We start from the raw sequence: 26172 nt of genomic DNA, 5'->3' as shown, positions 1-26172 counted from the left end.
GTATAAATTAACTTGTGAAAAGGAGGGCAGGTCACAAAAGGGGTAAAGAAGTTGAAGATGTACACATTACAAAGAAGAAGAACTTCAGCCACTTAAAAAAAGATGCCATTTTATTTAATCTCAAAAACAAAAACATTCATGTAAACTGGGTGTGGTGGCGCATGCCTGTAATCCCAGAAACTCAGGGGGCTGAGGCAGGAGGATCGCTTGACCCTAGGAGTTCAAGACCAGTCCAGGCAACATAGCAAAACCCCATCTTCCCACCCCACAAAAAAATTCCCATAAAATTCAATCCTCTTAGATTATCACTTCATCAAAATATCCTCATACATTTACTTCCTGTTCTTACTTTATCTATACAAAAATATGATGGAGAACACTGTTTATAATGTGCAATGCAGTTTTTAGATTTTGCCTTAGATTTTCCTAAAATTAGCCCAAACTGAAAATAATAATAATGTAAGTATTTCAACATATGCCTGTTAAAAGGAAAAGTAATGCAAGGTATGTCAAAATGATGAGATTAAAGGAAATAAATAATGTAAATGTTTAAGATGTCACTTTTTCATAAATACCTCCAGAAGAATCTGTCAATAAGTATTTAATAAACACCACTTCTGTGCTAGTTAGTTGAATGTAAAAAAAATTAAAATTCCTATCTTTCAGCACCTTCCTCAAGAAATGAAAGGCAAAGCCTTTAAAATTCTCTAGGCAAAGGCTCCATTTGTCTTCTAAAAGCTGGTTCAAGAGATATTCCTCTTGCAAAAGGCACCAAGCATTATTGTACCTGGAGACTAAACAACCCAGTCGTCTATAAGATGTTTTAAGTAAGACTAAATCTACTTAGTGCAATTAGGCTCATAATTTTCATATGCACATTATCTATGCATAGGCATGTTTTTAAAAGCCAGACACTTTTGATTTGCCATTGTGTCTATGCTCTGCACCCCACCCCCAATCTTCCCACCATGGGTAATTATATTTTTCACTACAGGGGTACTTTTACATCCTTCACATCTAGTGCATCTATTCAGTTCACAGTTTGGGTGCGAGTAATTAGTAATTAGCTTATTCTAATTCCACTTAATCTTAACACCTAATCATCTTTAATTGCACAGGCTTGAATAGAATGACAGAGAAGAAAAAAAGGTGACAGGTGGAGGAAGAAATGAGGCCTTCAATTCAACCTTACAAGCAAGCACTCACAGAACCCTGTGTAAGATGTCACCACCTTTGCATAATGTAAAGACTGCAACAAAGTGATGGAGGTGAAACCAACACAATAAGTCACCTCATCAAAAAAAGAAAAAAAAAATTTCCTATCAAATACTCTTTTCCCTCCCACTTCAGCTGGGGAGGAACAGAATGTTTGAAACACATTTTCCTTAGACACCTAGCAGTATATAACCCATGATATCTAATATACATTTAAAATAATAATCAGAGACATAAGCCATAGTAACTTATGTATGATTCAAATTTCCCACCCCACTCTACCGCCTTTTTTAAGGTCGAACAACCTGATTAAACTTTAAGGGCAGCACGTTTTACTAATCCCCAGCTAACAGACCTGTGAGTTGTTTTTCCCTCCTCTATCAGAAATACCCATGGGTGGGCCTGGAGTGGTGGCTCACACCTGTAATCCCAGCACTTTGGGAGGCCGAGGCGGGTGGATCATGCGGTCAGGAGATCGATACCATCCTGGCTAACACGGTGAAACCCCGTCCCTACCAAAAATACAAAAAATTAGCTGGGTGTGGCAGCTGGTGCTCATCGTCCCAGCTACTCAGAGGCTGAGGAGAAGAATGGCGTGAACCCAGGAGGCGGAGTTTGCAGTCAGCTGAGATCGCACCACTGCACTCCTGCCTGGGCGACAGAGCAAGACTCCGTCTAAAAAAAAAAAGAGAGAGAGAGAGAAAAAAAAAGAAATACCCATGGGTGGTGGGTGGCTTATCAATATCATTCTGTGACATAGCAAACAATTCACCCTATAATTAAAAAATAAAATCATAGCAGGTATTCAGTTGTACAAAAAAAGGGTTCAAAAATTGTATAACTACAAAACTATATAACTGCTGGCCTCAACTTAAATACCATGAAGGCAATAGAACTTGAGCACCAGAAAATAATGTGGCATAGAGACGTGTAAAATAAGATAAAGGTTTCCCACATTTCTGAAGAAAGGGGAAAATACCAATAGTAAAAGTCACATTTCACTAACTCTATAGAGCAATCACTCACTCTTACACACAATGCAGTGGGTAAGTCTCAGGAATTTTATCCGAGTTTACGAACTATAATTAAATGATAATAAAAAATAGCAAGGAGAAAAAAATAAATCCCAGAGAACATTACAAAAGAATTCCTAATCAAGGCTAGATTCTGAGTGCCCCTGGTAGACACTCCCATCCTTATGATTTTATATAAAAGAAAATCAAAACTAGAGACTTCAAGGAACCAGAGGTTACACAGGTCACTGGTTCTTAACCTTTGGAATGCAACAGAATCAAATGGTGCACTTGTTTAAAAAAAAAAAACAAACGTCCACCGCAGACGTATGTTATCGTTAACTGTCCTATGTATATGTTGTGTGTGTATGAGGAGGATGAGGAAGTGTGATGTGACAGACAGAAGGGTACTGCTGAAAGTATATTTTTAAAAACAATCTCAGGCAATTCCAAAACACAGCAAATTTTGAATACCATTAGGTTACTGGTATTGCCAGTCTCTGAACTGCTAGGCCATTTATAGAAGCAGTGCCAATGTTCACTATAATTTCATCTCAAAGGTCCATACTGTGGGACAAAGTTAAATTGAAGCACTGTTGTAAATCTGTTCCTTTGGTATTGACACTGACAGGGGCTGAGACAGACGGCTTTATACATAGTTCCTCTGAGTGGTAGGCATATTGAAAGGGGCAAGACTACAAGTGTGGTAAGACCAATTTTGGCAGCCACATAGGAAAATTAGTCTTGCTGCATCAACACCCTTTCTCATAATTAAATAGCACAGTGAAATCATATTTTGAACATAACCTTGGCATTAACATTTCCCTAATGCCCTTCTGCTCCCATCCCAGCTCTCAAATCATAAACATCAACATTCCTGAATTAAGACCAGCAAGAAGACCCTGGTTATATCATTATGTCATCATTCATGAGTGATCATTCACTCCTGCATATGTCTGACCATTTGGGCAAACATATGCTGCTGTGATTTTTCTTTCAAACTCCAGTTTCTGGAAAATGATAAACACATAAGATAAAACATTGCTCTAAGATGAACTGTGGAAAAGTTCCAAGAGTTTGTTTGAAATCTCAAAAAACACAGTGACGATTTTGTCAATTTTAAAGAACATTATCAACAAACTCCACACACACACACACACACACACTCTCTCTCTCTCTTTGTAGTTTTAAAAGCTAAAACAAAAAGTAGAAGGAAAGAATAAAGATCAGAGCAAAAGTCAATGAAATAGGAAATAAAAAATCAATGAAATCAATAAAGAAAACCAATGGAACCAAAAAGAAAGGTGTTTGAAAAGATCAAAAAAATTGGTAGACCTCTAACCTGACTGAAACAGAAAGAGATAGAGATAACCAAATTACCAGTATTGGGAATGATATTCAACAGGTATTAGAAGTATAACAAGTGGGTATTGTTAACAACTTTATTTCAATAAATTCAACAACTTACATAAAACAAACAAATTTCTTAAAAGACACAAACTACCAAAGCTCATTCAACAAGAGAAATACAAATGGATCTATATCATTAAGGAACATTAATAGAATTTGCAGTTTAAAACCTTCCCTGGTCAGGCACAGCGGCTCATGCCTGTAACCCCAGTACTTTGGGAGGCTAAGGGGGATGGACCGCTTGAGCTCAGAAGTTTGAGTCGAGCCTGGGCAATGCAGAGAAACCCTGTCTCTAGAAAAAAATACCCAAATTAGCTGGGCATGGTGGTGCATGCTTATAGTCCCTACTTGGGAGGACTGCTTGGGCACAAGAAGCCAAGGTTGCCATGAGCCGAGATTGCACCCCTGCGCTCCTGCCTGAGCAACAGAGTGAGACCCTGTCTCAAAAAAAAAACCTTCTCAAAGAGAAAACTCAAGGCCCAAATTACTTCACCAGTAAATTCAACTAAACATTTAAGACAAAAATTAATACCACCTACCACCTCAACAGAAAAAACTTAAGAGGAGGAACTACTTCCTCCTCTATAGAGAAGAAATACATAGAATCATTCTATAAATCCATGATTCTCTAATAGAGAAGCCAGCCAAAAATGTTAGAAAAAAAAAAAATGACAAACCAATCACTCCCACAAACATCGATGCAAAACACTATTCACAAAATTTTAACACTTGGAATTCAACAATATATAAAAGGTATAATATCGTGACTCACGCCTGTAATCCCAGCACTTTGGGAGGCCGAGGCGGGCGAATCACAAGGTCAGGAGATTGAGACCATCCTGGCCAACGTGGTGAAACCCTGTAACTACTAAAAATACAAAAATCAGCTGGGCTTGGTGACGCACACTTGCAGTCCCAGCTACTCAGGAGGCTGAGGCAGGAGAATCATTTGAACCCAGGAGGCAGAGGTTGCAGTGAACCAAGCTTGTGCCACTGCACTCCAGCCTGGTGACAGAGCGAGACTCCATCTCAAAAATATATATATAATAATAATAATATATCATGGCCAAATGAGACTTATCCCAGGAATAAAATATTTGATATTTTAAAAAATTATCAATATAATTCACCATTTTAAGAAGCTTAAAAAAAGAAAGAAAACCACACAATAATCTCAATAGACAAAGAAAAAACATTTGCCAAAATCCAACACTAATTCCTGATTAAAACTCTCAGCAAACTAAAAATAGAAAGAAACTTCTTAAAACAGACAAAGGGCATCTATTTTAAAAACCTACAGCTAACATCACACTTAATGGTGAAAGAATAAATACATTCCCTCAAAGACGAGGAAAAAGGCCAAGAAGATCTGATCTTGCCACTTTCATTCAGCACTGTCCTGTAGGTACCAGAACAATTGTCAAGGTCTGAGATTTTACCCTACTTGTAAGCCAGTAAGTTAGCCTATTACTGTTTCATTGATGCTGCCGAAGACAGGAGACACCTGGGTCAGAGACATAGGATTTTATGATTAATGGCACAACAAAAGGCATGTGCACCACATTTGGATAGATTCCCCCCGCCCTCCCACATGGTGACATGAAGGGATTCAGATGGATGCCTGCACACACAGTAGGCTGCTTACAAGAAAGGAACCCTTGGACATTGGAAATCTACTGTTTTCATGGTAAGAAGTAAGCAAGCCTGTTCTTTGTTCAACAGGGAACTATTCCACCATCCCACAAGGATGCTCACTGCAATCAACCCTGAGAAATAGCCTGGGCAAAGAGTAGTCATGGCACTAAATTCTTGGCACACCCAGCAAAATATGTAGGAGTATGACACCAATAGAGGAATATCTCCCAATAGCAGTAAGACTAGACAAAGAAATAAAAGACACCCACGTTAAAAATAAAAGGTACTCATCCATATTCACAAATGACATCATTTTTGTAAATACTGATGAAATCTATTTTTAAAAGCTACTGGAACTAATACATGAGTAAAGCAAGATAGCAGGATAGAAGGTCAACATGCAAAACTCAACTATATTTCTAATACCAGCAAGAGACAACTGAAATTTTAAAAATAACACAATTTATAGCAGCATCAAAAAATATTAAACACTTAGGAATGAATTTAGAGATGTGTAAGACCTGTACACTGAAAGCTACAACAAAATACAGTCAGGGAAAACTGAAAAAGACCGAAACAAATGGAGAAATATATAGTTTTCTTAGGTCAGAAGACTGTACATTCCATCAGTTCCTCCCCCAAAGTGATTTAAAAATTCATTGTAACATCATCCAAAATTCCAGCCAGTTTTTATAGAAACTGAGATGTTTCTAAAATTCACATGGAATTGCAAAGGACCTAGAATCACTAAAACAATTTTGAAAAAGAAGAAAAACGTTGGAGGAATAACACTATCTGATTTCAAATTTTGTTGTAAACAAGCCACAATAATAGAGTACAAGAGTGGCAAGAAGATAGTAGCAAGGAGATGGGATTCAAAGAGTGCAGAAATAGATTCACACTTAAACGGACTACAGAATTTCAACAAAGGTGAAAACAAGCTCAGTGAGGAAACAATAGTCTTTCAAACAAATGTTACTGGAACAAGTACATATAATATAAATATGAGAAAAAAGACAAATGAAAAAAAATTTTGATCTATACATAGCTTTATATTCAAAAGTTATTTCAAAATGGATCATAGGCCTACATGTGTCACCTAAAGCTGTAAAACTTCTGGAAGATATAGAACATGCTGTGACCCTGAGTTAAGCAAAGATTTATTCAATATGATACTAAAAGCACAATCCGTAAAAGAAAATATTGATAAATTGAACTTCATCAACATTTGAATCTTCTGTTCTTTGGCCGGGCGTAGTGGCTTATGCCTGTAATCCCAGCACTTTGGGAGGCCGAGACAGGTGGATCACGAGGTCAGGAGATCTAGACCATCCTGGCTAACACAGTGAAACCCCGTCTCTACTAAAAATACAAAAAATTAGCTAGGCATGTTGGTGGGCGCCTATAGTCCCAGCTATTCAGGAGGCTGAGGCAGGAGAATGGCGTGAACCCGGGAGGCAGAGCTTGCCCTGAGCTGAGATCCCGCCACTGCACCACTGCACTCCAGCCTGGGCGACAGAACAAGCGACTCCGTCTCAAAAGAAAAACAAAAAAACAAAAAAAAAACTTCTGCTATTTGAAAGACACTGTTAAAGGAATGAAAAGACAAGCTACAGACTGAGAGAAGATATCTGATAAAGGCTTTGTATCCAGAATGTGTTTTTTTTTAAACTCTCAAAATTCAATAAGAAAACAAACAGCCCAATTTTTGTAATGGCAGAAGGAAATACATGATGGCAATTAAACAGATAAAAAGATACTCAACATGTTCTGTCACTAGGGAAATGCAAATTAAAACCACAATGAAAAAGCACTACATACCTGTTGAATGGCTAACATTAAAAAGACTGACTATACCAGTGTTGGGGAGGATGTGGAGGAACTAGAACTCTCATATGCTGCTGGTGACAATGTAAAATGGTACAACCACTGTGGAAAAGTGTGACAGTTTCTTAAATGGTTCAACATATAGTTATCATATGATTCAGCCATTCTACCCCTAGGTAATTACACGTGGGAAATTAAAGTACATGTCCAATCAAAAACTTGTACTTAAATATTCATAGCAGCTTTATTCAATATAGCCAAAATGGGAAACAACTCAAATGTCCCTCTCATCGGGTGAATGGATAAACGAACTGTAATACAGCCACACAATTAAACACTACTCAGCAACAACAAGAATAAACTATTGAGACATGCGATAAAATAAATCAGTCTCAAAATAATTAAACTGGGGTTGGGGGAGGGAAAATATTAGGAAAGATAGCTAATGCGTGCTGGGCTTAATAGGTGATGGGTGGATAGGTGCAGCAAACCTTGGCACACGTTTACCTGTGTAACAAACTGGCACACCCTGCACATTTTTAGTACCCCAGAACTAAAAATAAAATTAAAAATTAAAATAATAATAATTAAACTGACTGGAAGAAGGCAGACAGGAAGGAGTATACATTGTATGACATCATTCACATAAAATTTTTAAAATGCAAACTACTCTACAGGAATCAAAAGTAGATACCTGCAGATTGACTACAGATGGGGAAGAGGGCCGAGAGAGTCATACATATGTCAACACTTATCAAATTGTACACTTTAGTTTACTGCAGTTAGTTACAGCCCAATAAAGCTATTTTTTAAAATCTGCATTTTATTAACTCCAAAAAATTCATTTATCACTATATTCCCACTAAAACCTTATATAGTACACTATGTAATTGCTATGAAATTTTAGTGTCAAAGCATGTTGTACAAACTCTATAAGGAACAGTACTCTCACGTTTACATTGCCAGTTATAAGAGCTAATTAGTTCTTCACAAACTGAGTTATGGAGAATGTGTTTTCCTTATCAGAACGAATTTCCAACTCCTGTTCACACAGCCAGTGTTGAGTCTCTCATTTCGAAAATTTAATCTTCCCTAACCTTGTTTATCCACATTGTCTCAAGGAACATTTTAGGGTTTCAGGAATTCAAGAAAGATGACCTTGCAGTGATCTGTTTTCACACTCACCTGAGCTGACTTGCTGCAGATGACGCCATGAATCTCCAAGTAGCTGAAGGTTAACTCAAGCTGCAATTGAGAGGAAAGGAGGAAAGAAAAGACCTGTAATGAGGGTTTTAAAACATAAAATTCAAGGTAAAAAAAAAAAAAATCCTACAACTAGAAACAGTCCAAGAGCAAATAAGACATTGGGCATCTTCTGAAGGCAGGCTGGCTTAATATCTCCATTCATTCAACAAGACAGAAACATCATTTATTAAATTTCAGAAAAAGTATTACTTACTTTACTAAAAAAGAAAAGAAAGGAAGCTGCATGCTCAACTTCTAAAACTTTATCCAGAGACAAACACAATAGTAGAAGTTGGTGTAAAAGCAATCACAGTTTTTGCCATTAAAAGTAATAGCAAAAAACACAATTACTTCTGCACAAACCTAATAAGTTTTTGCACTTATCCACTATTTATTCACTGAAAAATGAATGTATGGAAGGAACCATCTAAACACTTTTTTCCCTTTTTCACTTCAAAATTTTGCTTCAGAAAGTCCTATCAGGATAAAGTCAATGTTGGTTTTCCCTTCTTTCTAAACCTTTAGCTATTTGTTACACTCTGACCACTTATCAGAGTCAGCCATCCTTCTACTATCTTCCATAAAAATTCATAGTTTGAATGGATTTAGAGAAATAAATCTATGTTTACCCAAATTAAATCTATATTTACACAAATACAATATTTAGGAATTTTAAGTTGTGTTTCGATGAAATGCACAGAGTTAAACAAAAGTCCTCTCTCTCTGCATGTAAACAAATGATTATTTGTTTCCTTTCTATTTTAACAAGTGCTCCTCTCTTCTCCTGTAATCAGCAGGTTTTTTTTTTTTCTTTAAAATATCCCCAGTCTTTCACTCTTTACCTGTTTTTCCTGATGAAGAGCCACTAATCTTTCTTCCCAGTTTTTCCCATTTCCGCAAATAATCACAGAGCATGGAGCTAGAGACAGCGGGGGACCAAGTTGGATCAATTTATTTTACCCTCCCACATTAAACCTAGAAATATAATGATAAAAGAACACATCCAGAACCAAACCCACAAGGGATTTAGTTCTGCTCCCTGGTGGTATGTTGTACCATGATACATTGGTAGAATAAATTTTAGAGCAGAAAAACCCTGAATCTCCAGTTAAACATCTCAAAGTATACTGATGAAGTTATTATTAATAGTGGGGAGGGAAGTAAATACTGGGCAGAAAACCCCTGAATCTCCAGTTAAACATCACGAAGTATACTGATGAGCTCTGGAAATAGAAAGAGAACTCGCTCATTCATTATTCACTTCGTCAACTGACAAACACTTATGAAAAGCCTACCGTGTGCCAGTATTGGAAATACAAAGAGGATTGAGACATTTGTTTTGTCCTCCAAGAGTTAAAGGCAGCATTTAAGGCACACGTTTACAGGCATTAAATTAGAGTAGAAGTTTTCTTACCTATGATTACCAAGATCTATACATAATTTGGTTTTGAAAAGTCATTCAAAGCAGGAAATTATTTTCTAAAAAGTATACATACCTTTCTTATTTTAATTTAAAGTTTATGAATAAATATTCATTCACTATCCTTTAATATTGCGCCAAAGTTTTCCTTTGAGTTAAGCCCACTGGCTGGCCCTCCAGTGGCCTTTCTGCATAAGCCATACTCACAAGCATGGCTTCCAGCTTCCAATTTAAGTCTCTTTAAAAATGCAGAACTGCAAAATACTTGAAAAGCAGTATGACAGCAGACGTTTTCTAGATTATTATGCTCCTCACCACCCCTCCCCCAACTATAAAGTTGTCTAGTCTTTAAAACAGCAATTTAAGTAATTCATTTTTATCAATATTCAATGTCATAGATATTCTTCTTTTGCACTCATATTTCATTGCTACATAAAATATCTTTCACTAAAATGTTTCACTAAAAACATTTGCTATTATAACTGCTATAAACAGGTTTAGGAATAAACCCATGACCCTCAATAAGCATCTCATTCAGTGGGTGGGAGCAGGTGTGAATAGGTGTGAGCACATACCCTCTCTTACACGCTAACAGCTATGAAAAAGGAGCCAGCATCAGTCAGCGTCATCAGGGATAGGAATGGCCACCTTTGGTCAATTTGGCTCAGCAAGATTAGTTGGAGGTCAACTAAGATGCTTCTACTGTACCTGAGTGCTTTCCCTTGAGTAGAATAACAAAGTGCTGGGGAGGCAGGAAAGACTGGTGACATTTCATGTAAGCCCTGAAGAATGACTTCAAGTTCCTCAAGCAAACAAGGAGTGCAGAGGGAAATTCAGGCAGAAGAAAACGAATTTGCAAAGGCATTGAGGTGTTAAAAAACTAGGACAAGGAAGAAACTAAAAGGAGCAGATTCTGCAGTATTAGTAATCAATAAGAATGACTGGCTGAATCTGTGATTAGTCGAAGTCCCGGGTTATTATTATTATTATTATTTTTTTTTTTTTTTTGAGATGGAGTCTTGCTCTGTCGCCCAGGCTGGAGTGCAGTGGCCGGATCTCAGCTCACTGCAAGCTCCGCCTCCCAGGTTTACGCCATTCTCCTGCCTCAGCCTCCCGTGTAGCCGGGACTACAGGCGCCCGCCACCTCACCCAGCTAGTTTTTTGTATTTTTTAGTAGAGACGGGGTTTCACCGTGTTAGCCAGGATGGTCTCGATCTCCTGACCTCGTGATCCGCCCGTCTCGGCCTCCCAAAGTGCTGGGATTACAGGCTTGAGCCACCGCGCCCGGCCCCGGGTTATTATTAAAAGTGGGGAGGGAAGTCTCTAAAACATACTGAAAGACGTCACAGAAAGGTTCAAATCATTCTCTTATCTCACCTATGGCTATTTTTATTAGGCCTTTGCTCCTAGTCCCCACAACCCATCATCCACTCCACTTCAACCCACTCAAAGACAATTTAAACAATGTCACTGGATTAGATTTATGGGCAGGAAGAAGCAGGAAGACTAGTTAAGAAGAAGCTGAGGCAGACGTAGGCTGCATGAAGACTTGAGGACATTTTTCAGTTAGAAATTACACTCATTAAATATCACCACAGAAATTAGTGAATTATTAGATAAGAGGAAAAACTTAACCCAGATTGTCAATAGCCTTTCCACCAATCTCTTGCTCACCTCTCACCCACACCCTGGCAAGGCAGTGCCCATCCCACAAACAACAGAGCAGATCTAAATATGATAAAGAGGCTGTCTTCAGTAACTCCCGCTCTTCCCCAGGCAGCAGTCCACGCGTCAGTCCCTCAGCCAGGCCTCAGCCCTGACTGCCTTGCTGGGCTGTTTCCCTCCCACCACTGCCTCCTCCACAACCCTCAGCCCGCACTCCAACTCCCCAAATGCACTGTGGTCTTCCAAACTGCTAAGCCTTTTGATCAGTATAAAACCCCTTATTTGCCTGGCTGATGGGTAATTTTTCAACCTGCCCTCTCTGCAAACCCTTCTTTGATCTCATAATTACCCACCCCCTGAAAGAAAAGTTAGGGCCTTCTGGGGTGACAGGACAGTTCTATTTCTTTATGTGGGTGTGACTGCAGAACTATTTGCTTTGTAGTTAATTACTGAGATGTACATCTCTGTTTTGTGCATTTGACTATACATGTTGTATATTTCACAATAAAATGACAAAAGAAAGCATGTTTAAGTAATCGGCTCCCAAAGAGAAAACATCTATGTCATAGTCAATGCTTTACACTAATGTTCTAAATATAATTATTTCTCCAGAAAATTACTATTGTTGACATTGGTTTTACTTCTCAGTCAAGACGTAAGGTGGCACATTAAAACCAGCCTTCTCTAAGGGGGAAAGCTGCAAAGCTGCAAGCAGATCACTTTGGAAGAAAATCTGCCTTTCTTTATTTGTGAAAATATCAGAAATCAGAACCAATGTTCAAACTACCCTGGCCAGGGGCTGGCTCTGAAACATTATATGTATCACAGGATGGAGCCAAGCCTTTCCTCAGGGGCAGAGCAAGGAGGCAGCAGAATAAAGTCATCCAGCAGAAGGCAGGCAGGTGACTTCAGAAGAGGTAACGCGCTTCCACTGTGTCACAGCGTGTTAGGGTATGCATATTATTTAGGGGTCTTCTATTCAATAGAGTGCTTGAATATTTTCCTAAGCCCATAAAATTTCCTTCCGTAATTAATTTCTTACCAGTGGGATAATGTCTAATTGAAGTCCTCATATCATGCCTTCAGGTATTTTAATGTATAGTTTAGTCTAACTTCATCGACATAATTTATTTACAAAACATAATAAACATATAGGCTCACTTTATATTATCTAAAGGGGCTTGGGCCAAAAGTCTCATTTCTTGAAGAAACTTTATAAAAGTTAACATTTGTATGATCAGAAAAAAGAAAAAAAAAAAAAAAGCCACAGATATCCTAAGCCTATAACTAGCAAACATTGCATTGGCATCTTCCCAAAAGTCTGTGCAAATCATGCAAATCATAGGACTGCAAGTCCCAAAAGATCCATTTCATTTGTACCAATAACATTATAGCACCCTAACTTGGCACCTAAGTCAGAATTTACAAAACAGTGGCTAAATGTTAAATTTCAAGAAACAAGAAAAGACTAATGAGCAAATAACACTGCGGCCCAAACATCATAGCACGATAAGGCTGAAAGCATCTACCAGACCTTACCCATTTTCCTGGATATGCCGGCAGGGGAAGCAGTTCAGCTCAGTAAAAAGTCGAAATAAGTAGGACATGGTGAGTCTAATTTCTCTTTCTCCCATTCATCACTTGTGAATCTTTAGACTAGCCAACTTCGCATCTTTTAGCTATTTTCTAATCACTCACCTACAAGGTTACTGTGAGAATTAAATGAGACTGTATACTTATATACTTAGTAAATAACTTATTAGATTCTAGCAATAGCAGAAGCAGAGGCTTTGCAGCCAGCCTCCCTTGATTAGAATCACACATGTGCCACATATTAGTGGAAGTTTAACCTTGGTCAAGTTACTGAACCTCCTTGGGCCTCGGTTCTCTCATCAATAAAAGGGATAATAATAAGACTTATGGCTCTCATGAGATTCTGTTAAGGATCAAGTTATTTACTAAAACAACACTCCAGTAAATGTTATCACTTTTTTAGGAAAAAAAAATCCCAATTTCCTATGACCATTCAGTCCATATCCTATAAAAATGATAAACTCCTTTTAGTTAACATAAACAAAGTAAGTCATTATTATGATTAATTCACAAACTATCAGATCGAATTCTGCACCAAGTAATGAAGGACATCTCATGAAAAATGTTATATATCTCTTTTAAAGAACAGAGTGGCGCCTTGTTATTTCTTACAGGCAACATCAGAGTAAACGGAGAACAGCTGAGATGGTTACATTTCTGGTAATGTACTCTTTGGAGTTATGAAGGTTATTTCCCACATGTCTACAGTCTTAGAAAAATCTGCCAGTACTGATCCAAAGGAAATAAGAAGTAGACTTGAATAAAGTAGAAATCAAGCCCCAGTTGAGAGAGAAAAATAACTGGGACATGGAGCCTTAGGGACAAACAGCACAAAATCCTTCACTGATTTTCTTGGGATGACTTTACACAGAGAGAGGGAACAAAGGAGTAAAAAAGATGTTTGTCATTATAGCCTTTAGGTGCTTCTGGGAAGAAGGAAGGAAAACTTGAATGTGCTAAGAGAAATCTGAACACAGCTTAAATCAAAAGTCTATGTAAGTGAGGCGTGTGTGTGTTGTGTTGCAGTATGTGAGTGTGTATGTGTGCACACATGTTTAAGAATGCATGAGTGACTCTGCATGCGTGTGCATGTGTGAGTCTGCACTGAGTGAGTGTGAGTGTTGAAGGAAGGACTTCATGAACACCTACCTTGGTGGGGATTCGCGCTGTTACAAGGAAGGCTCGGCATGATGTAAGCACCTGTAAGACAGAAGCAGCAGCATCAGTATGTGCCACAAAGTGGGCCCAGTGGGCTTTGGTGTTTCCACGGGACTTTAATGATACTGAAGCCTCAGAAGGCCACGTGGCTTGGCTCCTGTCATGTAAGAAGAACTAAGACCTGGGACAGCTTCTTGGTCTCATAGAATTAATTTTAACTTAAAGAGTTCCTGTATCAAAGTTCTTTTGGAACAAAGCACAGGTAAAATCTCAAGATGACAGGCCTGTCAGCAGCCCAAAAACCCAACAGATTATTCAGATTAAGTAAAACAGGTCTCTGTGATATCAAAATGCAGATATATAGTCACAAGTCTCACTATATCAACAGTAAGCTTAATGGAAAAAAAACGACAACTAAGTACTCATTTGCACTTCCCAAATTACACCCACCACCCACATTTGCCCTCTTGCTTTCCATTCTTTGTACTCCAGCTAACAGACCAAAATCAGGCTTATATATATATTATATAATATACGTATTATATAACGCACAGAGCGAAATCAGGCTAAGCTTCCAAAAAATCATCCCTAACTTTGCTTCTCAGCTGTGTCTCTCTCAGTCTTAGAACATTTATGGAAGTTTCCTTTTTCATGTTCAGCTAAGAACATACATACAGCCTGTGGGGTCCCATATGCCTATAGGTTCCTTTACTTAGCAGAGGCCCTCATGAATACAAAGGGGCTGAGCTAGGAGTTCAGATTTTGAGCCAGGATCCCACATCCATGAAGCTTACTGCAAAACTTTCCGTTCTGCAACTTTGAGATTTGGGCAGGCCTCATGAGTCTTTTCAATAAAGAAAGAAACCTCCAAGGTTTCTCAAGTCCTGATGGGAGAATTGCCCTTTTTTCATTTTCCAAATAACTTCCTTGTCACTAAGCCTGTATTTAGCAAGTGGTGCTTATTTAGCAAGTTATGCTTATGTGCTACTTTAAGAATGCCAGATTAGAACAAAACTGTAGAAAGTCAAGAACACTGGGACCTCAGGTTGTTAAAGGACTTATCCAAAGTCAAACAGCTTTACCCAGACACAACCCCGGGCTTGAACAGCTAAGCTGAGCACAGAAAATGAATCAATGCTATGCCCCGTGGCGTGCTTTATGCCTTTCCCTAGTCTCCCAACTCTGAATAGAAACAGTGCATTTTCTATAAAATCTTTCTTTGAATAATCATATGTCGTCATGGTAGGGGATAATTCAAGTCAGAACTATTTACGAGACAGACGAGAAGAGAAGTAATCTGACACTGGCTGGGAGAGTGTGATACGAGTAGGTGGGGAAAGCTGAGGGAAAAGACAGAGCCCATTTCAAGACCTTTCACCCAAATGCCACCATCACAGTTATTCACAGGATCAATTTTTACCTGGTATCATTTTTGCAGCTTGATTTTAGAGTTGGCATGCCCTAGGAAGCCACTAATAAATGACGGCTAAAAGTGTAGGCAACAAGTGCCTTCTCAATGCTACAGGCAGTGTGTCAGTCTCATAAAAGTGTGGGTAACAGATGACGTCTATCTTTGAATATTCCATATGCTGTGAGCCAAATCACTGCTTTTCCCTGAGGAAGTTATCCTTTTTTTTTTTTTTTTTTTTTTTTAATACCCTCCTAAGGCCTTGGGGGCAAGGAAATGGGACAAAGCACCAGGCAGTAGAAAGGAGAGGGACAGGGACGAAATATGGCCAGGATGAGTACGTAGAGGTCAAGTGTAGCCCGGTAGTAGCAAGACTGGCTACATAATCTGTAGGGACATTGTTCAAATATGATTAAGAATTTCAAGATGATAACCATAAGGCATTAACCCAATTCAGGGAAATGATGAACTCACTTCAAGGTCATATAATTAGGGGAGAAACAGAATTCACATGCTTGGGATAGAAAGCATCCTGTTTGTAGGGTGTCCAGCTCTTTGCACAAGATGTTTCCAGTTTCAGGGCTGAGAATCTTGCATCCCAGGAAACTGGGACTGTTGGTCAAGCTACTAGCTTGAATTTTGGAATCAGAAAGACTTACATTCAGATTCTGGCTCTGCCACTTTCTGGCTGCATTTACCTGTTAATGCCAAAGCCTGTGTCCTTAACCACCACACTATATCTGTATGTTACTACTCAATCGTGACTCCTTGTGCTCTAGACACTGGCAGATGTGTCCTGTGCAACTGCACAGATTGCAGGCCATAAAGCTGTCCCTGAGTCATTGCTACTCTTTGTCAAGCATTTCCCATGTGCCATGAATAGGTGAATATCTTGGAGGAGAGTGGCACACTTTAATCCTCACAACAAATATATTTGATGTCATTATTCCCATTTTACAAATGAGTAAACTGAGACTCAGTGATGAACTCACTTAAAGGTCATTCAATGAGAGCAGAAATCGTTTATAAAAGCATCAGAGTTCAAAAGGTTCTTAAGAAGAGTATAATTGAAATCTTACAGCTTTGTTAACACCAGAACCGATGTTCTTAACCACCAGGCTATATTTACATGTTACTACTCAATCCTGCTTCCTCATGCTCTAGCCCCTGGAAGATCAGTTACAGTGAAGGTAGGAAGGGATAGCCCCGGGCAGCCATGACTGGGAGAGATCCACAAAGCCCTCAGCTTGAAGGAGTACCTTTTTCAACATTCCAACAGTTTTTAAAATGCTCTGTTTAAATCCAAGTATGCCCTGGAGAACTGAACTCCTCTGTCATCAGCACTAGTTAATCTTTGGCTAATACAGCAGTACTCAGGGAATTAAGAGTTTGCAGGCCTTTTGCAAAAGGGCAAGAGAGCATTTTGTTGCATGAGACACACAGGGTTGGATAACAGGCATCAGATAATCAAAAGAAGCATGGTGCCGGGCGCGGTGGCTCAAGCCTGTAATCCCAGCACTTTGGGAAGCCGAGACGGGCGGATCACGAGGTCAGGAGATCGAGACCATCCTGGCTAACACGGTGAAACCCCGTCTCTACTAAAAATACAAAAACTAGCCGGGCGAGGTGGCGGGCGCCTGTAGTCCCGGCTACTCGGGAGGCTGAGGCAGGAGAATGGCGTAAACCCGGGAGGCGGAGCTTGCAGTGAGCTGAGATCTGGCCACTGCATTCTAGTCCGGGCGACAGAGCGAGACTCCGCCTCAAAAAAAAAAAAAAAATATATATATATATATATATATATTTAACTCTGTGAACTTTCCTTCAAAGGAATCCAGGATCCTTTCACATAGTAATAATTGCCAGTACCTGTTGAGTACACTGTTCTAATAGGTTTGCATATGTTACCACATTTAATCCTCACAGCACCCTATAAGGAAAACACTATTATAACCCCCACTGAAGAAACAGGCACATAGGGATTATGTAATTTGTGCAGGTCACCCAGCAAGTAGGTGGCAGTTGGGATTCGAGCCTGGATGGTCTGGCTCCAGAGACGGCGTTTCTAATGACTTATACTAGCTGTCAAATCTCACCTCTCCAAAAAACAGATTCCTCAATAGTCCACACACATGGAAACACAGATGAGTCATGGAGCTTTAAAGCCAGAAAGAAGCAAACATGTAAAATGACTAGCAGTACAATGAGAGATGTTTGGATATCATAAGGAAAAGGATCAATCCCTACTGGTCTGGTGTCTCCTTCTGTCTCTTTCTATGCACTCCCATCATCTGTTAGTCTCTATCTCTCTGAATTTCTCTCTCATCTCTGTTCTGTATCTGTCTATATGATTCTACATATGTATCTCTCAGTCTATCTGTGCCTCTCCTCACTGGCTCCCCACCCCTCCTTTGACCCCTCTCTTTGCTACTGCTGCCAGTGTCCCCCACACCCCACCCTATCTTGCTCCATCTCCTTTCCCTCTTCCAGAGCCCCCCCCCTCCCCCCGCCTTCATTCTGCCCTCCATTCCCCAGCCCTTTCTCCATGAGAATCACTTGAGAACTTGTTATTTTATTTATGCCTTTTGCAAGACAATAGACACCAATCACAGAAGAAAGATCGCATTCTGGAAAAGTATTTCATTTGTAACACAGTTACAGAAAAATGTGAACAAAGTATGAACCAAACATAGATACCTTTTGACATCATTACACAATAAGCACATTGGTAATTAAGTGATTACAAGGTCCCCTGTGTGAATCCAATTAATAAGTCTTAAAAACTAATCTCAAATATGCACCCAAACAACTGAAATACATCAGCAATCACTAGCACAAGGAACCAGCTGTCCATTCCACTCTTTGACAATTGTTGTACTTTAGGGAATAACTCTCCCACTACCAGTGGGGGAGGGGGGATGGGGGATGGGGAGTGGGGAAGGGACGAAGTCAGGTGACCTGCTTGTCTTCTCTTGACCTGCCCTTTCCAGAACAGTCACCATAGGAAGTTTCTAGAGGCCACTGACAGGGTATGAACTAGGGTCAGAATATTTAAAACAAGAGGAGAGCTGGGCGTGGTGTAGTCCCAACTACTCAGGAGGCTGAGGTGGGAGGATCTCTTAAGCCCAAGAGTTTGAGGTTACAGTGAGCTATGATGGCACCACTGCACCCCAGCCTGGGTGACAGAGCAAGACCTGATCTCTACATCTCTACAAACAAAAAAGAAAATAAGAAAAAGGAGAAAAAAGAAACCAGAATGTTCATATGGATTCACCTTTTGAATAAATATTAATTTTGTAACTATAGATAGACACATGAGGATCTAATGATCATTTCTACCTTCACCCCAGCAATAACAGGGTTCATGATCTGTGACCCTCTGTGTCAACTCCCTTTCTTTAAAAGTATTTTACAGGCAGTGGGAGTACACAGTGTCCTTCAGAAGTTGGATACAGATCAAAATAATTTGTCTGAAAAGAAACACATGCATAAGGGAGCCCAAGCTTTGAAGGAAGACTGATAAGCCACAAAAGCTTTGTGCAGGATGGTCCCGTGTCTGGTGGTTAGTGAAGGCCTCCAGAGGCACAAAGAGTTCACAGAAAATGTGGAAGGGGATAGGGGTTGGAATAGATGAAATCTTCCAAGTTTTCCTAAGACTGTACCCACTTGTGGGTACAATGGGGCAGCAATATTTTAAAGCAAGAGTGAAAATTACAAATACTACTGTTACAAGCCAGATTGTGACTCTTGTTTTATCAACACAAACTGAGCCAATTAATGGGGCTGCATTCATACTAGAAATCCCAGTGAACTCAGTCTCCCAAGCTCTCTGTTTGGTTCCAAAACTGCCCTAGGATTTAAAGCTTCAGAGGATTTATAGTGCACACACATGGTTTCTAGCAGGGTCAGGGGCAGTCGCATAGGACACATCCTCTGTGACTTACCAAAAAGTGTTTCCTGATAATGAATACTTCTTCAGCGCTTGGGATGGGAGGCATCCTGCTTATAGGGTGACCAATTCTCTGTTTGTACAAGACGTTTCCAGTTTCAGGGCTGAGAATCTCGCATCTCAGGAAACTGGGACTGTTGGTCAATCTACTAGCTTGAATTTTGGAATCAGAAAGACTTATATTCAGATTCTGGCTCTGCCACTTAAACCTAATAGATTTTTGTTGATCTCTAGAGAGTCAGAGATTACAGAATTACAGATGAGCAAACTGAGGTGCCTCATACAAGAGGTGCTCAAACAAGAATATTCCTCTGCAGACTGTTACTGTTGTGTGGATAAATAAGATACAAATGCAGATAAAGCCCTACCCCAGAATCTAATATGTCTTTGCTAAATACCAGCTCTTCTTATAACTAATAGCATCTTAGATTTAGTTTCGCAGAGTAAGATTAAGTTGTTTCACCCCACTGAATTTTTAAATAATTGTTTTTGTCAAGAGAACAAAACAAACAAAAAATACAAAGATACTGAAACTTCTCCTAGGCTGAAATTTTCTGTTCAATGCACATCTTTGGCCTTGAAGGAGAAATTTTCTTGCAAAGTTAAAAAAAAAATTAGGGTGCATCAGATGGGGTATGTGTGCTTAGCCAAGGAACCTTCACCACAAAGGGTAAGCTACAACTTCCCTCCCATCTCCCCTGGGAAGGCCCATTTTTCCACTACAGCCTTAACATGCAAACCACATTTTCAACCTCTGTAATGAATTTCCTCTGCCTTTCATTGAAATGCAAGCAGCAGCCAGTTCCCTCTGAGACTTCTTGGTTCAACTGTTAACTTTGTAATTTCACTTAGAAACATTTATAAAAGTCCTCCTTACTGTTAAGACTCACAGTTTAGCAGAGAAGTTTTCTTATGGAGATGACATGGAGGTCAACTATGGAATCTGCTTATTGCACACTTACTAGAAACTGAAATAAATAAATACCATCTTAAATAACTCCATCGCCTAAAGCCTGCTGCAGCACAGGCAATCCATACATTCATGCTCTCTAAATCCATATTCTCTCATACAGATTATCAGGAGTGCCTTTTCTTTAAAATTGGACTCTACGTGCCAAACATTCAACAAACGGTCTTACACCCCTGAAGCACTCTCTAATTTGTAAGCAAACTAAATGATGAATGCTGTCATTCCCCTTCTTAATACTTTCCCCTTCCAAACTCCCAGCTCTAAGTACATTACAGATAAAACCTCATTAATCCAAGACATATACCTAGGTGAGGGAGAAGGGCAGGTGGTGAGGCTCATTATCACCACTGCAGAGAGTTATAAGTGGCAGATGATAAGGGACTTATGCAAGGTCACCCAGAAAACTGAAGGAGAATAAAACCACTCCCCTGGCTCTGAGCCTCCTAACACCATACTCAGCTATGATGAACACCATCCTTTCTGGCAGGAGGACGCTTCACCCAAAAGGAACACCAAAAAAGTACATTTTCATGTAATTCCTGACCTCAAATTCTTTTTAAAATTAGAGTTTCACTCTTCATGGGCAGCTGTGGGATACATTGATATTAATGGTTGTGCCCCAGTGAGGCTATACAGTCTAGTGTAGGGTTTGCAAACTACAGCTTATAAGCCAAACCCAGCCTCTTCCCACTACCCCCCGCAGAGTTTTATGGCTCATAAAACCCAAGATATGGTTGCCAACCCCTGGTCTAGTGGTTTAGAGAACAAACTGTAGAATTAGACTGCCTGCGTTTGAAACCAAGCCATGTATATTTAATATATACATGGCTCAGAGCAAATTAGTAAACCTTTTCTGTGCCTCAATTTCCTCCTTTTTTCTTTAAGATACAGGTTCTCACTCTGTCACCTACAGTGCAGTGGAATGATCATAGCTCACTGCAGCCTCGACTTCCTGGGCTTAAATAATCCTCTGGCCTCAGCCTCCTGAGTAGCTGGGACTACAAGCATGTGGCACCATGCCCAGCTAATTTTTAATTTTTTACAGAGATGGGGTATTGGTATGTTTCCCAGGTTGGTCCCAAACTCAAAGCCTCAAGCAATCCTCCCAGCTCGGCCTCCCAAAGGACTGGGATTATAGGCATCGGCCATCAAGCCACTGCAACAGGCCCTCTTCTCTTTTAAAATGAGTGAAATATTTCCACTTCATGGAACGATGAGGGTTAAATGAGTTAATATACCTAAAGTGCTCAGAAGAGTGCTGGCACATGAGAAGTGCTACATGGTGTCTGTTATTGTTATTTATATTTTAATATCATAATAAAATTTTATGTCCATAATGGTATCGAGAGTTATCGAGAAGAAGATAGTTATCGAGATTTAGCCTGAGTTTGGCCTCAAGTTAGCCAGTGGCCTAACCATGAACAAGTTACAATCTCTGTAGACCTTACTTCACCCAAATTTAAAATAAGAGGTTTGGTTGAAACAGGTCTCAAAGTCACCTCCCTACACCTGAGCCCATGACTTACACCCTCTCTGGGATTCTCTTCTAGCCCCACTCTTTTTGGGTGGACTTCTAGGAATGACAAGCCCCCAGTAAATATTTGCTGAGAGGAATTAATTCCCCCTTAGGTCTCTGCTCCCTGGACCAACAGGTGCTCCTTCAATAGCAGGGCAAGAAGTCACTGAGTTCGGTTTTCTATTCTGATGTCTAGTTTCGGAGGAAATCTATGTACTCTAACACCTGTGCAAATCCATTTCTTTTCACCTAATTCATTCCTTTTCACATTATGTAGAAATGGAATGTTTACATACAGTATGCCAGACACAATCACTTCATTCTTTCCAAAGTCCCATTATTGCAAGTTGTAAGGTGTTATCAAAGCATAAAAGAAACAAACATGTCTAATGTTCCCCCACAGGTGAACACAGGGGCCAGTACAGATCAGATCCTCTTTTCAAAGCACCAGCTGATACAGAAGTCTGGAATCTCCCATAGTGATTCTGTTAGAACAATGTGTTTTAAAGTCAGAGTAATGACACATCTTCTTTAATGACAGCACTTTAGCAGTGACACACAAACATGAATGGGCATCTTTAAGTGGTGGCAGGATGATCATTCTTAGCATGAGAACAAGGGTTAAGATGAATGAAATACCCAGCTCCAGGCCCACAGGGTCCATGAGGATTTTGTGCTAAGAACTCACATGTGGCAGAACTCCTACCCAGGCCTTCACCTATTGAGTGAGCAGAGAGCAGGGGACTCACAGGTCTGCATAGGGCATGTGTGCTAAGAGACCTCATCTAGTCATCACTGTCATTTTTACGTTTTAAATAAATTCACAAATAATAGAGTCACAGTTATTCAGGGAATACAGAAAAAAACATAACTATCAAGTTCATATTAACCTAATTAATTACTAAAACTTCTGCTTCTCCAACACAGGGCCGGCCAGCCTCTTTTAGAACACGTCCATTTGAGACTCACTAGAACCCAATTCTAGCTAAAGATGAGAGAGTTAAGAGGGGTCAGGGGATATGTGTGCCCTTTTCCTTTATTTTACAGATGAGGAAACAGAAAGAGTTAAATTATTCCTCTGTGCCTATTAGGGCTCATTCTTAGTTTCAAGCAACAGAATTTTAAGAATAAATAGATTTACTTAAAGGAAATGGAGTAGTTCTTGTAATCAAAAGAACAACCAGAACTCAGTAGAGACAGAAACCAAATCAACTCTAAAGATGGGAGAAGCAGGGACTAATAAGGAGTTCCTCTGGCTGCCCTTGTGGAACGAATTGACTCCAATCTTTTACTCTCTAGCATGATCCCTCTCGATTCAAAACCTAGGAGGCAAAAGTCCCCTGTCCTGGGCCTGGCACCCAATCAAGACCACATGGAATTACTCAAAAGTGGAAACAAGTGGCAGCTATGGCCTAGTGACAGTGAGCACTGGCTCCAGGAGTCTGGGTCTGAATTCCTGCTAGACCACTCACTACCAGCCATGCAATCTTGGGCAGGTAACTTGGCCTTCCATACCTCTGTCTCCTCACCTGAGATAATATATGCAAAATACAAGTACCTGGCACATGAAGGAGTCCAATAAATGCTAAATGGCAGAGTTGGAATAAGAAATCAGTTTCACTTTTCCTTTACTATAAGTCTATTGCCGCAGTCCCTCCCCAGCCTACATTTCAAGTTGTCTGTGTTTCCTGGTCTTACATTCTCATCTTCTCAAGCCAAGGAAACACAAATGTTAGTTACTTCTTTCTCCCTCCTTTGTTATATTAGCATTTTCATCAAATGAAAAAAACACATATTTTCTTTCCTTCTCTCAGAACAAAGTTATAAAATAGTTTCCCACTTTGTAGAAAGGTGGTTGCCATATGGCAGCAGGAGGGTTGATTTAGATTTAACACCATTACATACATAATCAGAGAGATAGTCTTCATTAAATTCAGAGATTAAAAAATAAGGAAAGAAGGAGAATAGAAGATTTGGGGTAATCACATCAAGAAATTAAGGTAGGCATATAATTTGCAGCAGTGCTTTTCAAACTGAGGGTTACAACCCACTGGTAGGTGGTTAAATCAATTCATTAGAGTTTAACGAGCATATTAATACAAACTGACTAAACTGAAGTGAAGAAGAAAAGAAAGCTAAGGCACAGCATGTAGCAAACATAAGCATTATTTCATAAAACTTGTTTGAGTGATGTCAGTATGTACATGGTACTCACATGCAAATGTGTGTGTGCACACTTCTCGAAATCAATATAAAATGCATGTCTCACTCTGGATTCAGGTTTTGAAAGTTTGATAAATACCAGCATATGGTACCATATGCACCTGTAAGCGGGATCCACCATGAGGCTATAGAAGAGGATGAGGCAGCTGGTAAGATGGCAAGAACATGAGCTTCAGAGTCAGACACACTCCAGGAGAAATCTCAGCTTTGCCATTTTGTGGACTGAGAGGTATTAGGCATGTTGCTTGCAATCTCCAGGCCTCAGCTTTTTCACTTCTAAATTGGTGACAATCTGTATCCTAGTGTAAGTACTAGAGATAACCTATCAAGTGCTGAACATACAGTAGATACTAATATAAAAAGAGCCATAATAATTGTCCTTAAACTTATAGAATATAGCTCTGAAAATGATCTACAGGGACAAAGGTGTGAGACCTACAGAGATAGTGTGCAAACTTACTAGTTAGAAACAGAGCCGAGCCCAGAAGCCCGGTCTCCTGGTCTCAACCTTGTTTATAACACATCATCTTCAGCATGTGGCTTGAGTCAGTGCAAGAGGCAGATTACTCACATAGTAACTATAACCTATTTAAGAATTAGAAGAGAATTTCCATTTCTATATGGTGATGGGATAAACTTTGGTATAAAGGAAGAATGGGCTTTTAATCCAGACCAATTTAGATCAAATTACCAACTCCTCCATTTATCAACTACCTAACCTCTTAAATTTTATTTTTCTTATCTGTAGAATGGGTATGAAATAGACTCTGTTGGACAGTTGTGGGGATTAAATGGGATAACATGTAAAAAGCCTAGTAGTACTGTGCCTAGCACTCTCCTAGACATGCTGAACTTCATTCATAAGTGATGCTAATATCTGGCTCAAAATCCTTTTTTTTTTTTTTTCTATTTTATGTAGAGACAAGGTCTCACTATATTGCCCAGACTGGTCTCAACTCCTGGGATCAAATGATCCTCCCACCTCACACTTTCTATACAGCCCCAACTTCTCTTATCCAAGGACAATACGGCATCCAATCACACAGAGCACTAGGCTTTGAAACTGCACCACCCCAGTTTGAATTCTGGCCACACCACTTACAAGCAGGCATGATTTTGAGAAAGACCTCTGAGTGTCTTACTTTCCTCATCTGTAAAATATGGGATCACAATATATACCTCACTGGAGGTTGTCATAAGGATTAAAGAAGGTAATACACGCAAGGTGCTTAGAAAAGTGTTGGCGATAATCAGTGCAAGTCATCATTAATCCCTAAAGATGATGATCAGGAAGTCTTTTAATTCTTAGGCCTTCTTGTTCACTCTGTCACACCCTGGGCCATGTGAGTTATCGCTTGAGATTATACCATTTCAAAGGATTTCTAATTCAGGCATCCCACTCTCTGCCCAAAATCTTTTTTTTTTTTTTTTTTTTTTTTTTTTAAAGAGATAGTGGGATCTTACCCTTTCACCCAGGCTGCACTGTGGTGCAATCTCGGCTCACTGCAGCCTCCACCTCCCAGGCTCAGGTGATCCTCCTGCCTCAGCTTTTCAAGTAGCTACTACAGGCACGAGCCACCACACCCAGGTAATTTTTAAAATGTTTGTAGAGATGACGTCTACATTGCCCAGGCTGGTCTCAAACTCCTCAGTTCAAGTGATCCTCTCACCTAGGCCTCACAAAGTGTTTGGATTACAGGCATGCACAACTACACCTGGCCTTCACAATCCTTTAATTTCTCCTCAAAGTGTGATCCACAGGCCGGGAGAGGCTGGCATGACAGGAACTTGTCAGAAATGCAGAATCTGAGGCCTCAGCCCAGACCTGCTGAATTAGAATCTGCATTTTACTAAAATCCCCAGGTGATTCACATTAGCATTACAGTTGGAGAAGCACTCATAGCTAGTTCCCCTATTCAGGTACTCCC

At 39.7% G+C, this 26172-nt stretch overlaps 1 protein-coding gene across 10 annotated transcripts in view; it reads right to left on the bottom strand.

Moving 5' to 3' along the window:
- CARMIL1 (capping protein regulator and myosin 1 linker 1) overlaps window positions 1-26172 on the bottom strand; it is a 347932-nt gene that overhangs the window by 192442 nt on the left and 129318 nt on the right. For all 10 annotated transcript variants that reach the window (XM_033216407.1, XM_033216412.1, XM_033216416.1 and 7 more), the window contains 2 exons: window positions 14173-14223; window positions 8286-8345 (listed from right to left, as the gene is read on the bottom strand). In XM_033216407.1, coding sequence (XP_033072298.1) covers window positions 8286-8345; window positions 14173-14223 — 111 coding nt within the window. The remainder of the gene's footprint in view (window positions 1-8285; window positions 8346-14172; window positions 14224-26172) is intronic.

This window comes from Trachypithecus francoisi, unplaced genomic scaffold (genome assembly GCF_009764315.1).
Source record: "Trachypithecus francoisi isolate TF-2019V2 unplaced genomic scaffold, Tfra_2.0 Lachesis_group10, whole genome shotgun sequence".
In the NCBI taxonomy this organism is placed as follows: domain Eukaryota; kingdom Metazoa; phylum Chordata; class Mammalia; order Primates; family Cercopithecidae; genus Trachypithecus; species Trachypithecus francoisi.
Note: the sequence above shows the minus strand (reverse complement) of the source record. Positions and strands in the feature narration are given on the sequence as shown.